We start from the raw sequence: 15,000 nt of genomic DNA on the forward strand, positions 1-15,000 counted from the left end.
AATTGCTGATTTTTGCCTTCATTTTCCTTTAAACATCAATAGTTGCATAGGTCGGCTGTTTTCCAACAAGGCCTGTTGCTGGGGTGACATGGCACTTGCACGTGTTGTGCATATGTTGTCAATATTGTTTTTATCATTCAAGGAAGTAACAATACGATTCTCTTTAAATCTAAATGTTAAAAGAGTTTTTTTTCTTTTCTAGTGCGGATTTTAGCGATTGCTGTAGTGTTTGCACTGAAAAAGAAATGTGAAAAAGTGTTCTGCTTGTAATTATAAGTGGTAAGTATGCTTTGCATTCAGCCAAAATTTCCGGAAATTTCGGTTAGAATCAAATGGAACGGTCCTCTGAAACTGGTCCACTTTGATCGGTTTGACGGGTCGGACCAAAAAATCGGTTTCCATTGGAAGGAATTATTGTTTTCTTTGTCTCAGGCTCAAAACACGATCACGTGAATCTCCCTGACTGGCGCGAAACTTACACGAACGTGCTCACTGTGGCTTGGGTCAAAATAGCCCCTTTTCGATATTTTAAATTTCAGTCCTAAACAAAAGGCATCATCTCGGGGCGTGTTTATGGACCTCGACACACGGAAAAAAAGAACGAGGCCAATATCAAGCCATCTTGACAGAACAAGCTTGGTCAATAAAGGATTTATTATATGGGATAAAACACCAAAGAAAATTATCTTTGATCTTGCGGGACCAAGCGAGAAATCCCGAGCGGGCATCTTGCCCGCTCGGGTAATCATTCACAGCGCGGGACTTCCTTCATCTTGCCCACTCACAGAGCTAGTCATATCATGAATACAAATCCTTATATTTATTCCCCAGAGCCTCAAGATGATACCTTTTGTTTAGGATCTCAATTTTTGTATATCGAAAGTGGGCTATTGTGCAACCCGAAAAGTGCCGTTCTACTGGGAACGTGGAATTTCACACTGATTTTTTTGTTGATTCGAAAGCGCCCTGTGTCAATGTGAACTATGAAATATTATGGCTAATTTTTCCTTCTTACTAATTGAGGCTCTATTATACAGTGGGAGAAAGAATACTTAAGAGAGAACAAGAGGGAGCTAAAGGGAATGACTGGTAAGAATTATAATAAAGGGGGAGCGGGTTGGGGGTAGGAATAATTGTCTCCCTAGCCATAGCAAATCTTTACCAAGACAACTATCAGTCGTACTGTGCCATTCGGTTCCTACTCTCTCCATTTCTGCATCGCAAATGGTGGCCCCAAGTGCGAGCAAGAAGCCGGCGCCTGGTGGCTTTCAACAAAGAACTGAAATTCCGCATGTTCTGTGTGCTAGACCAAGCTGCCCAAGTCCATTTTGCGAGTCTGAGGATTTACTCTTTGTTAGAGGTGCTCTTTTACGACGTTTTCCACTCAATGTACCCGAAGACCTTGCATGTTTCAGTGAATAAGCATCCGTATTTACTTTGTTCCGTCAGGTTGGTTATTGCAGTGTGAGATGCCAAAAGTTGCACTGGCCTAAACATAAACAAATTTGCAAAGAGTTGGCAAAAGAGTACGAGAGGCAAGTTGCTTCCAAGCTTGAGGAAGAAAAACTAGAAGAAATAGACAAATCGAGTTCGAGATGAGGAAACGAATCAGATCAATGGAGACTGGCAGAAGGAGGCATGTGAATTTACAGAAAATTATAAAACAGCGACCCACCAAAATGACGATATGAGAGTGTCAAAATCTGATCCCGCTGACGAAGCGCCGAAAAGTGTTTCTGGAAAAAGCGTTTGATATTGCGCCACACATCAAAAATTGGCAGATTTGGCTCTCGTGGATATTCCAAGAACAAGACTTTCATTGATCAGTAAACGGATCGTAGCTTTTGTTGGATTCTATTCTTCATGCTTGTAGTGTCGTCAGGCTACTTTTTATTTATTTTATACAAAATCAATGATTTTCCTCAGTTGTTTCTTCTAGTATTCTTGTAACCAATCGCGAAGCCCTTTCGATTCATTGTGGTACGACCCGACTGAATTATTTGCAAATTCGTGTACAATGAGAGATGGATAGCCAGCGAAGCAAAAATGCAAAGAAAGAAGAAAAATCAAGATGCGTTTTCAGGATCATCTGGAGAATGCCAGTGGTGGTCTGAAGTGACATTGATTTTAAGTCTCAAGCAAATGAGAAGCCATGAGTGTTAAAGCAAGCTAAATGTACCAGACATATTGATATGCATGCGTTAACATTACTTTCACTACTGATCGGCTGTGTGAGATGCAATGTCAGGAAACACAGCCCAAAACGGAAGTAGCGGGTTAGTATATGTAATCGTTTGGGGCCCGATTGCAATTAAGGATTAATTTCAAGCCTATTTTCAAAGGTTTCACAAAATGTAGAAATTTTTAAAAAACACAATTGAAGTTAATCCTGAATTGGACGAGGGCACATTGCGATTCATAGTACATTAAATATTCACCACCCTCGCGTGACGTCATTAGCTATTATATAAGACCTCACCAAATATGCGCATGTGTTAGTTGGCCAAAGTCGGCAACGAAAGAAGAAGCTCCCACCCTCCCCACCCTTCTTGTTTCGTCGTCTCCGTCTCCTCTGTCAGCTCGATAGGGGAGGCTATTCCCAACATCTTAATGCTGATGACAAACGAGGGATACTGTACAAAGGACAAGTTAACTGACTAATCAGTTCAATGAACAGTTTAATGTTAAATAAAAACACGCTTTCATTTGGTTAAAGTTCAATTCCATAAATCGTTGCCGTCAACAGAAAAGCGCTTAAAATCGGCGATGATATGGCGAGGGCAATAGAAGTTAAACTTGGAACGAAGAGACCAAAAGAAAAGGAGGAGCGAAGACTTGAAAGAAAATGGGAGGAGCAGAAGTTGTAAAAGCGAATGCAATAATTAAGGCGACCAGTTGTATAAACTGGAAATGGAATCTATACAAACAATTAACAAGAAAGGAAAGAAAAAAGACTTGGACGAGTTACGAGCAAACTTACACAGGAGTCCAAACGAAATGAAGAAATATAATTAGCAAAATCAAAGAGAATATTGTAAGATAAACTAAGAGGGAGGGTGGTGAAGCTTAAGAAGTAGGAAGAAAGAGATACGAATCCGGAATAACTGCATGTTACAGAATGACGAAGGCAACTTTTACAAGAAAAGAGATGAGAGCAAGAATCCATTACCGAAGAGCAAGATTCACCGAAATTAGCCTAGTCCCCAGTGGAGGCAGTGTGGTCCAGTGGTTAGGGCGTTTGCCTTGAATTGAGACCCGGCGGAGATCCCGGGTTCAAGACCCGCTCTGATCACTCGTTGAATTTGTTCCTGGTAGTCCCTGGTTCAACTTCCCAGGTGCACTTGTAAATAGCCGACTGGTATCCCTCCGACCAGTTGGGATTCTTAACAGTTGTTGTTGTTGTGTTCTGTTGTTTCGTTGATTGTGTTTCATTGGCCCTGAAAAGCCCCTATGGGGAGCGGTCAATTAAGTATGTATTGTATCGTATCTACGTAAGAAAAGTGTCTATTTTAAACTAAGTTTCCGGGAAAATAAACAATAGACCAAATCGGTCAAGTCAATTTTGTACCCAATTCAAGCCCGTTGGGAATAAAACGGTTTTTTTCAGATATTGTTATATCATTGGAATGTGAATGCTACATTGTAATCATAATACAGCAAACAAAGAATCTTGACCCCGGGAGATTTGAATTGGGTACAACATTTGGTCCATTCTTTATTTTCCCGCAAAAATGGGTTTAAAAGTAGACACCTCCCTGACACTCACGGGGACAATCTTGCTCTTGGGTAATGGGTTGATGAGAGATCAAAAGACACGAGGATAGATTCTAAGATGGATAACGGTTCATGCAGGTCTGGGCGACCACACGGGAAGATGAAATCACATCTCCGCAAAAAAATGGATAAAACGCGGTAAAAGAAAAGTCAACGAAAAGATTCATCATTAAAGAATAAGTAAAAAAGAGCTGAGAAAGACGAGAAATTGATGTGATTCCAAAACTTTCTCATCTACCTGGACAAAATTATTTACCCTTTGTTTACCAAGGGGGGTGGTATTTATTTCGTACCAAAACAGGTAAGTTTACAAAAATGCTAATCAAGCAGAACCTCCACCAGCCATACATAGTCAGAATGTGCAAATGATCACCTTGCACGTGGCATATAGAAATTATGGAATATGTCAAAGGTGTGAAGTCATCATATTAATAATTTGCATAACTATGCAAATTTAATTAAATACCTTACATTTATTCTTGGTTTTCATTTCCGAGATAAGACAGGCAAACAATAGAAATTATTATACATTGGTGTCACAAGCTCGATTTTGATTGGCTATAAGCACGCAGCTAATTCTTGCTTGCTATGTTTCTTTTACGTCATACCTACAGACAATAGTTTTATGCATGCAGAAGTGACGTCACCTAACACACTAACCAGCAGTTCGATCAGTTTTGTCATGGCGGAGCTCAGCTCAGGAATATGCATAATAAAACAATTATTGAATTCGGTTTCCGCATGTTAGCAATAATTATCAAGGCCTCAGTTTGTGTCATCTGCCTCAGCCTTCTGCTTCAGCAGATAACACAAACTTTGGCATTGATAATTATCGCTAACATGCTCAACCTCATCCAATAATTGTTAAATGGCCCCACTAGTTTTGCATAATAATATAGTCAACTGATTCCCAGAAGACATTTTGCTGCATTGTCCTGTACACTAAAATGGACGCCGTGACGCCAGATGAAAACACAAAAAAATATACAACAACTTTTTGGCCTTTTTCGCAAACACAGACTCGCATGTAATCAGTCTTTGATGATACCATAAATAATGGTCTGATCAGCCGACAACTGCCATACTTTTGGAGCAAAAAAGAGTTCAAAGAAATCCAAATCCGCCTTTACACTGCTCGAAACAACATTCTCTTCTCGCGATAGTTGAAAAGTTCAAAGTAAATTTCTTTCTGAAAACCGCAAATGTTGATGTTTCTTGCTTCCTCTTTAGTCGAGGATCATGTTCTGGCTGTTTCCAGGCGATATCAACCTCTTTGAAAGGGTCTTCGTTTCAGAGTGTAGTTTTGGTGGAGTTTTCTACAAACCGAAGACCATGGTCAAATTCGTTGAAAACTGCAAATGTTGATGTTTCTTGTTTCTTCTTCAGTCGAGAATCATGTCCCAGTTGCAGTTTCAAGTGATTTTAAGACGATTTTGAAGGGGTCTTCATTTTTGGGTATTCGGTCTTCGTTTTGTACCCACCCTTCAAACCGGCAGGTACAACTGAAAACACAGGTCACAGGGCACAGGTCACAGGTCACGGGTCATTGTTTTACCAATACAGAAAGTATCCTAAACATTAATAAAAGCTAACCTTAGTCCTAATTAGGCCTAAACAAAAGTTTTTAGGCCTAAGGTTAGCTTTTATGAATGTTTAGGATACTTTCTGTATTGGTAAAACAATGACCTGTGACCTGTGACCTGTGCCCTGTGACCTATGTTTTGTACCTGCCGCCTACAAACTTAGTGAAATCAATTAATTGTAGGGATTTGAAAGAACAGGATATTTTACGAATGAATATAAATGCATATGTGAAGTACAGAATATGTGAAAGTTATTTCGATGCAGCCAAAGGAGCGTTCATCATTTCAAGACTTAACTGAGGATAAATGCATTATAAAAACAATTTTGAGGGAAGCAGAGATGAAAGTTCGCACATCAGTACGAGTAGGCTTGGATAAATTCTACCCCGTAAAATGATTTATTCTGCCTGCCGGCAGTGCTCGTAAAAATCGCTTATGCTGCTTGAATTCGGTATCCGAAAAATAGATATTCATTATGCGTAGCAAAATTGTAATTCATCTTACTTTAGGTCAAATAATCAAATCAAACACATGGGTGTTTTCCATTTGTTTTTTATTTAGTTTTAGATTTTTCTTACAACTGTTATGTTTATCATTAGTGTCATTTTTATCCATTCTGCTCAAATTCTGCTCGAAAATGCTTTATTCTACCAGCAGAATACTCGCCTCAAAAATCACTTATTCTGCTCGAAATTCTGACAGCAGAATTTATCCAAGCCTAATTACTAACATAAAAATGTAAATAAATGGTATATTCTATTAGTCTTAAGTGCCAGCTGCTCTGCAATAGTTTGTGTGTCGAATTTATGTAGGTTATTCACTTTTGCGTGAAATGTTTCTTTTCCAAGTTTCTTTTCATCTTTAAGTCTGTTCCCTCAAAAGAAAAGGACATAATTATTCATCACTAAACCTTAATTCTCCCCTTTGAAGTCTTGATAAAATTAAGTTATTTATGAGCCTTGATTAATTTATGTGCCACTCGCCCTCGGGTTTCAATATTACTATTACAGTATTACATTTTATTTTCGCCTATTAAAGACTTACAGTGCCAGGTGGTAGTCATATGTTTCCTGGAAATTTAGTCCTCTTTGCTTTCTGCAAAGCTAAAAAGTTTTATTAGCAGAAAACAAAATTACCTTGTGGATTTGGTTTTCGATTTGCAGTGCCTTACATGCATTAACCAGCTCAAAAACCCTAACAGCCTATTTTTATGGCTGTTGAAAATAGAGGTAAAGAAAGCACTTCCTGGTATATAATGAAAAATTTGACTTGGATCGATGTTGTAATGTTAGCATTAAATGAAAAGTTTACAAATGGATCAAGTATTAGTTTAAAGATGCCACCAAATTAAAGATATTTTCATCATAAGGATGTACAAACTATATCGTAGTAAGTGCAATGCAAGAAATAGTCATCTTATGCATGGCTTTATTCTTGTTAAATAAGCTGTCAATCGACGCATTTTTTGTTGACCCTCCCACTTTCCTCCTCAGTTTTGATTGACACCTTGTCGTCATTTTAAATGCAGTTTCATTAATACAGAACAGGAAGATCTATTCGAAAGTGACCGCCATTCACTGAAATCATAAGCATAGTACCTGAAAATCTTCCAACAAAATTGTTGGAAATTATCTGAAACGTAAAATGGAAAACTCCTCTCATCTCTTATATCATGTAGACTGTCCAACCGGCTCCCTTACGGCAATAGCTGTTGTCCTTTCAGCCATTAGTCTTTTGGGACTTGGGGGAAATTTCCTTGTGATAATAACATTCATCAAGCGAGAAAACTTAAAGACGAGTTCTAACTACTACTTCATGAACATGGTGGTTTCTGATTTGGTGTGCGTTCTTCTCAACTGGCCCCTCTTTGCTACTGAAGGTATGCTGCAGGCTGGTGGAAGTTTTATTACGGGCGCTGTTGCCGCTTCGTTCTTTTGCAAGCTAGGAATTTATTCACGATCACTGTCATATTCGGTGTCTATAATCAGCTTAGTTCTAATCGCTGTGGACAGATTTATTGCGACAAGGTTTCCACTAAAATCGTTAACGATAACTGGAAAGATTCGAACAATTTTCATGGTTGTAAGTTGGGGTATACCAGCGTTTGTTCTCATTCCGTACTTGCTTTACTCTAGAGTAATTCAATCAGAGGAACATACTTTTTGCAGAAACATGATGAGTCAGTTACTGCTGCAAACCTACTACTCCGTAGGTTTTGTTTTGCTCTACTGCATCCCTTTCATTTTTATAGTCGTCCTCTACTCGCTAATTATGAAACAACTAAGAGAAAGAAGGAAGCTCTATAATGGGGATCAAATTCAATCCAGAGGAAAGAGAGACAAGGAAAACCAAAACATGATGAAAGTCTTTGGATCAATCGTTCTTGGATTTTTCACTTGTTGGACACCTCTTTATGTCTACATGTTTTTAAAATCACTTCACCCCTCTGTGTTTACGAAAGATAAATGTCTTTCATTAAATCTGGTGGGTGTGCTGTACTACATTTTCCCACTGATAAGTACAGCCATCAATCCATTTATCCTGATCGCCTTTAGTTCTAGGTATCGCGTCTCGTTCAAGAGAGCATGTTTCTATTTCCTCTGTCAAAAGAAGGGACAAAACAGTCGGCGAATTGCAGTGGCGGCAGTTTACCCGCAGTAACTTCGCAACGCGGTAGCTTTCGGTCAAGAGAATTTGTTAACGGAAGCACACGTTACAACTCGGTATAGTTATTTTGTATAATTTGTTGTAAAGAGTTATTCATAAGTCTTCCTAACCCGCAACTAGCAATTTGAGTGGTATGATTCCCCTGTACCTAAAAGGGAGTAACAGGGAAAGCCACAGCTGCCCAAATCAGAAGGGGACTAGCAAAAGTTAATAACATTGAACGTAAACTCTTTATTTACATGCACTGACGAAATTATGTCATGTTATGTGGTCTTCCTACGAGTCTTGTGAATTCACGTTTGTTAAATACACTAGGTTACCTAATTACTTAAACAATAATTTAAAAGAAAGAAATGAAATAAAACATTGAAATTGGTTTCCTGTAAGTACAACAGTCATAACTGAAAATCTTTTCCCATTGGATAAGAATTTTTAAACCGTGTTTAAACTGAGTCGTTGTCTGATCTTAGGGGCATTTTTTAGTTGATCCATAGAATATATGCCCTGTAACATATGCTCCCTTTCGCAGAACGTTCTTAATTGGTCTGATAAAACAATTCGACAGGGGAATTTCTGAGACGGACGATGGGGCGCCAGCGTTGTATAGCAAATTGATCTGGTAAACCATTCCTTGTCCTTCCTTTATAAGTTACTACATTCCCCTAGTGTATTTGTTAACGTATTTGTTAAAACTGTTTGATTTCTTATGGTATATACAGCGAAGATTCGTGATGTTGAACATTCAAAACTCATATTAGGAATAAGGTATGAGGCACCGCTGTATGTTTCGATCACATTTGATTATTTATTCTTTGTCTTCAATTTGTGATCTGCAATGTTGATGACTTCTCAGCACTAAACGAACTACAAATTGAACGGAGATGAAACTAACCGTCCTTTTTATGTGGAGCTAGGAAAGTGTTTTGACTGAGATATCGGATGAGTTCAGGAAACCTTAGCAACTTCAAGACAGGCAAACAGCTGTGGATGTTTTCTGAGAGTCTGTATACAAGCTGTAAAAACAGAAGAAGCAAACCAGTTCAGGGTAATTCAAAACACCTCGAGAAATGCAAATAGCACGTTTGGACTTCCTAAAACTATATATCATAATAGAATCAATCTGTTAAGGAAAATAGAATAGTTTTTGTCGTATCGTATTACCTTACTTACTCGACCCGTTAATCGTATCAGTGCAACCTCCGGGAAGCCCTGACCGAGGTCAAAGGAAGTGGAAAACTTCCAAAAAAGCAAAGCTATTTTAATATTTCAAGGAAAAAGAGAATATCACAAAAAGGCGGCATGCATTGACCTTTTATTGTTCTTTATCACTCATTGCTATAATAACTGAATTAAAGAATTATTCGCGGAAGGCGAAGATTATCGGTGAATATTCACCGAGACGAAATCGAGGTGAATATTCACCGATAATCACTGAGCCCGAGGCGAATAATTATTTTAGTATAAATACACAGGTGATTATTTCAAAAAGGAGAAAAAAAAAACATTTCCACGCGAAATCATCTTCCGCTTACAGTGGCAAAACTACTATTGGCAGCCATTTTGTCCGTCGAGGTGATTATCGGCTGATCATCCGAGGTAGCGAGCCAATGAGAGCGCGCGATTTTGTATAATCAACTGTGTATATATACTAATTATTATTAGCCAACTGTACTAGTTATTGTACAGAAAACGCACGGAACGAGAACAAACATTCCACGATATTGTACAGTTAGTTATTTGTACACGTGGTTATAGTACAGTAGAGAACCGGTTTGACTAGTTTAGATTCTGACGTTGCCCCACAATATGTCACGCGTTCTCGGTTGTTTACAATTCATTTGCTAAAACTTTAGTGCAAAAAAGATTATTAGATATTTTGGGGTTTAGTATCGCTGAGTATTTTTACTCCTTGTTTGTATTTTGACTCGCCCTAGCGGGCTCGTCAAAATACAGCGCAAGTCGTAAAAATACGCAGCGATACTACACACCAAAACATCTAATAAGATATATATATTTACACGAGCAGCACACCGAACGGGAACCTTGCGCGAAAAGAAATGAACGATGTACTGAAACAGTAAAAATGCCAAAATAACACACTAACTAACACCTTCCTGGATAACATGATATTCAGTGATCAGCATTTTTCTATGAAATGAAGGAGGCTCTCCCAGGCCTTTTGGCAACATGGCTAATTTGAACTAGGGAACAGGGCACAAAAGACAAAATGTTTCAGGGAACAAGGAAACATAAACCATTTTTGGGATCAAAAAGCTGAGAACAAGTCTGGAAGTAATTTTGGGAAGAAGGGAAAACAAGCAATTTTTTAAAGAGAACAAAGGATCTCGCAACCTCATAGATTTAACACACCACGTGGTTAAAAAAATTAAATTCTGCCTTGCATAAAAGAGTCGAAAAATTGGGAAAATACTTGCTTATAACAACAGGTCATACCAAATTCATTTATTTGCGAGTAAAGAGCGGAAGATTTTCATTCATTGCATGTCTCGCTTATTTTGTATGGAGTCAATTTGCACTAACACACAAATTTTTGGCAAGGGACATTTCCTAGTGATAATCTTTCATGTCTATTTTAACAGCATCCAGATTTCGACAAATTCAGTTTTTGTAACGTCTTCACCTCCTTACTCCAAACATTCCATTTTTTGGCCAAATTCTACAAAGCCTCACATATTAGTACTTTCGATAGACGTTCTTTACATAAATGCATCGTCTTCATGGCATCTCCGCTCTTCTATTGAGTTCTCCCAACGAACGCACTTCATAGACAGATAGATAGATAGATATACCTTTATTTAAACACGATAATGTTTAAAGCTGTAAGCTTATGGAGTCGTGTGTTTAGAAATAAGATAAGATTCCCTTAAATTACATACAATTATACGCCTAAACTAAAAATCCCTATGGTGTAAGAGAGCTAAAACTAAATGGCAATTACGATTGTATATGTGAGATACATGTCAATTAAAAGTATACATAATCATGGTCACTAAAATCTGTAGTAGAAATTGACGTAGCATAAAAATTAAAATTTAAGAAACTTGCATTATCTTTCAACTTGGTTGACAAAGTTTTACAACTCGCGTTTACAATTGAATGATCGTTGGCCAAGGTGTTATTCCATAGAGCCGCACCTCTATATCTAATCGAAAAATGGACAAATCTTGAGTTGAAGCGAGGTACACAGACAGAGTCAGGTGTCCTAGACGGATATTTCGATGTTCGTCTACAGATTATATTGTCACATAATGGCAAAGGCAGATTTTCCCAGTGAGCCTTGTGTATCAGTCAATGATCACGAAAACGCCTAGATATGTTTCTCCTAAAGCTATGAATGGCGAGGATTCTGTTAAATACGAATATTCCGATTGAAAAAAAGGGCATTACGTTGCATATGGAGATTACTTAAGGCGATCACATGTTTAAAAAGGTAAAAGGAGCAAGGCTGATATAACGGTGAAGGAATATATTAGAAAAAAGCCAATTGCAATATTCGAAAGGCACTGTGTAGCGGCGGAACTGCTACACTGGGACTTTACGATGTACGATATAACATACAACAACAACTCAGTTTACTTGAAAATCCACAGAGATTCGTTTACACGCAGTCTTGATACAATGATACGATGGAATGGCGGTAACGAAAACTATAGGAAAACAACAAAACCTAACATTACAAAGCGCGCTAGGGGCGGATATGAAAATACAATAAAACAAGAAACAAATCATTAAACGAACGAAAAAACTTACATCTGTGTCCTAATATCCTTACGACGCCTTATAGAAACCTTAATCCGTAAACAGTGAAGTCCTTGGTACCGTAAACTGAGAGAAAACCTTAACTTAATTATCTTACTAAACCTTCAGCGGAAAAACAATTCACCACAGTGTCAACTCGCGTGGTCATCCGGGACCCGGCAAGGTCCAGACCACCGCAATGCAATAAAACGTCACACAAAAAAGAAATGTCACGCACGATTCCGCTGCAACACACTGCCTTACTTCATCAGGGTTTTACAAGCAATGACTGGGCAATGACTATTGTTGACAAAGCTCGTCTGGTGATTCCAGCCTCCAAACTTCTCCCAGTGAACGCACCGTTTCATAATCAATGATTACTACAGCACATGCACATGCACATGGCGTCTAAGGCAATCCCATGTTGAAGATGCGTCCAAGGAGATGGAATCCCGGTTTTGTCCATGAATCTTCGTCTCTTCCCGAATGGCTGGGGTCGAGTGGCTGTAGCCTGTGTACAGCCGCCCACGTGCACTCTCCGAAAAAAAAAACCGGAGAGGAGCGACGGGCGGCTGTACAAGTGGCTGAAGTTTTGTGTCCGTGGGCAGCGGCAACAAGCTATCCTAGTAAGTTCCTTATGTACACTATAATAATGGATACATGAAGTACCTACGTCCAAAATGGCGAAGACGTTGGTTGAACAATGCATGCTGCAAGAACTTTAACTCGTTTTCATCGCCCAATGCGATGAGACTGGTGCCTTTTTAGAATTAAATAGATACGAATAAAAAAAGGAAAACAATGAGCAAGCATCTTCGCCATGTGAATTGTGTTGCTGCCATGGCATCAAATCGTGGAATCGGAAAGGACGGAAAACTGCCATGGCCTACCCTTAGGTGAGCTATAACCGAAACTATTTAGGTTAAAATTTTGATATTATAACGGTTAAACGCTCTGGGCTTTTCATCCTGTCTCGGTTTTCCGTCAATAGCCTGTTATTTAGCTTCATATCCAGTGGGGTCATATGAGAAGGATGAGATGGGGGAGGTTGGAAACCCTAGGGGTTTTCACATTCCAGGTAGATAATCTCTCCCTTGAGCATGTTTTGAACATCAGATTGTTATACCTTGACACCCTTTCCACAGTGAGAAAGAGGTAAACCATGTTCATAATGCTTACCGGGGATGACTAAACTTGATTGTCATGTGTAATAATTTTATTTCAAAATATTTTTTATTTGCATATTGCCCAATGAAGAACTGACTTAGATTTCTTAGCAAGGATAACAACCACAGTCAAAGGCAAAGATAAATATGTATTATTATCAATGCTAGATGAGGACTCTGAAGCTATGGCAAGCCATTATGAGTAAAAAGGAAACTGTGAGATGTCACCTCAAGCCACACTGTACCCTTTACCAACACCCTAGCCGATCATTTGTGTGAAGTTCATACACACAATAGATAACGTTTTTGTGACATGAGTTAAGGTGTGCATTGCAACTAGTGACAATCAGGCATAATTTGATGCTACTCTGGCTTGAAGAAATTTGAATGTAGCTTTTAAAAAAGTTACAATAATTTTTCAAAGACCCATTCTTTGAATTGAATGATAACTTTTTGACACATTGATTCCTGGACCAACTCCCATTGACGAGTAGAATTGTGTGGCATAAGACAGAGTAAAATCTTTGAAGCTTCACTTCCTGGGAGTCAAATAGGTTAAAGGGGACAAAGCTTTCAACTGGATGTAGCGGTTTTGAACCCATTAACTCCTTAACTGGCCCGCATTGATGAGTAAAATTGTCTGGCGTTAGAGTAGCCTGCAAACGCAGACGTATTTCCAGCAGTTGTTTCTCTCCTTATTTTTTTGGGGAGAGAAACGACCGCCGGAAATACGTCTGCGTTCGCAGGGTAGCGTTAGAGTAAAATCTGTGAAGAAACACTCCTAGGAGTTAATACAAATAGGGAGTTTAAGCAAAGACGACGGCTACAGCAATGAAAACGGCAGTCCAAAATGTAACTAAGCGCTATCGCAAGTATTTCGCGGTTATTTCCTCTTGTTCACCTTCTACAATATAGGCGAACTATCCTGTAAAGTCAAAACAGAAAATGACTGTTTCGTGGTTATATGCTCACGTTGTCATCAAAACCTAACATTTGGTGATTTCACGTTGTTTTTTTGTGGAGTACGGCAGAGAAATGCATGGAAATTCGTGCTGCACTTGCAACACATTATTTTTCCTTTTTTAATTAACCCTTTCACTCCTGTAAGGGCCACTGACACTTAAAGATTTTACTAACACCAGATGATTTTACTTGCCAATGGGGAACCCCACAGGGGTGAAAGGTTAACAACAGCTAGGTTCACTCAAAGAGTATGTCCCCATTAATTAAGGTAACTCTTTCACTCCTGTAAGGGCCACTGAGACTTATGGATAAGAAATATTATTATTATTATTATTATTATTATTATTATTATTATTATTATTATTATTATTACTATTATTATTATTATTATTATTGTTATTATTTATCATCATCATCATCATTATTATTATTATATTCTAGATTTTACTCTGTCTAATGCCAGACGATTTTACTCCTGTAAGGGCCACTGAGACTTATAGATTTTACTCTGTCTAACGCCAGACGATTTTACTTGTCAATGGGGAACCCCGCAGGAGTGAAAGGGTTAACCAATCATATTCTTGCTTTGTGGCATTGCCATAGCCTTAGCCATTGTCTTTCCTTGAACTCCCAAATGGATTAAAGGGGACATAGCTTTTTAGTGGATTTCTTCAAACCAGATGGCACCAAACTATGTCTTTTGCTGCATTTTTTTGAAATAAAAGTGCCCTAAAACTAAAGCTTGGATTTCTATATGCTGCGAACCTTCCACCAAGCTGATGTTGTATAATTAAAGTCAAAGTCAAAGTGCCCATCAAACCTCCTTTTAAAAAAATTATATCCATGCAGACTATTTATTTTGCACCATTGTCTTTTCTGCTGTAATCTACTTTCAATGTTGCTAATGATTCACGCATTCCTAGGTAAATGGAATGCTGTTCTATTAGGAAGAAAAACATGGGAATCCGATGATTCCTCTGAGAGGCGGCCTCTTCCAGGGAGACTTAATATTGTCATTAGTAGAACACTTCAGTAAGTAAACCATTATATGCTTTGCCTAAATTCTGTTCTACCATTCTGGCCAAAAC

At 38.5% G+C, this 15,000-nt stretch overlaps 2 protein-coding genes and 1 long non-coding RNA gene across 9 annotated transcripts in view; 2 read left to right on the forward strand and 1 right to left on the reverse strand.

Annotated features, from left to right (window-relative positions):
• Positions 1-255: 255 nt before the first annotated feature.
• Positions 256-11,692, reverse strand: LOC137990270 (uncharacterized). Of its 2 annotated transcripts, XR_011121271.1 has the most exons (4): positions 11,622-11,692; positions 8,917-9,037; positions 6,402-6,460; positions 256-1,489 (listed from the first exon to the last, which is right to left on the reverse strand). It is a non-coding gene; the product is annotated as an uncharacterized lncRNA (long non-coding RNA). The 2 variants fall into 2 exon arrangements; XR_011121270.1 differs by lacking the exon at positions 6,402-6,460.
• On the forward strand, positions 6,966-8,917 carry LOC137990267 (neuropeptides capa receptor-like). The gene has a single exon (XM_068835653.1). The coding sequence runs from the start codon at positions 7,002-7,004 to the stop codon at positions 8,016-8,018; it is 1,017 nt and encodes a 338-aa protein (XP_068691754.1). The 5' UTR covers positions 6,966-7,001; the 3' UTR covers positions 8,019-8,917.
• Positions 9,570-15,000, forward strand: part of LOC137990268 (dihydrofolate reductase-like) — a 33,863-nt gene continuing 28,432 nt past the window's right edge. For 3 of the 6 annotated variants that reach the window (XR_011121269.1, XM_068835654.1, XM_068835655.1), the window contains exons 1-2: positions 9,570-12,409; positions 14,836-14,944. Coding sequence is in view for 5 of the 6 variants with exons in the window: in XM_068835654.1 (XP_068691755.1) it covers positions 12,205-12,409; positions 14,836-14,944 (314 nt within the window). In the remaining variant the exon portion in view is untranslated. The remainder of the gene's footprint in view (positions 12,410-14,835; positions 14,945-15,000) is intronic. The other 3 variants (XM_068835657.1, XM_068835658.1, XM_068835656.1) reach the window with 2 other exon arrangements.

The sequence above is a fragment of the Montipora foliosa genome, unplaced genomic scaffold, assembly GCF_036669935.1.
Source record: "Montipora foliosa isolate CH-2021 unplaced genomic scaffold, ASM3666993v2 scaffold_75, whole genome shotgun sequence".
Classification (NCBI taxonomy): Eukaryota; Metazoa; Cnidaria; class Anthozoa; order Scleractinia; family Acroporidae; genus Montipora; species Montipora foliosa.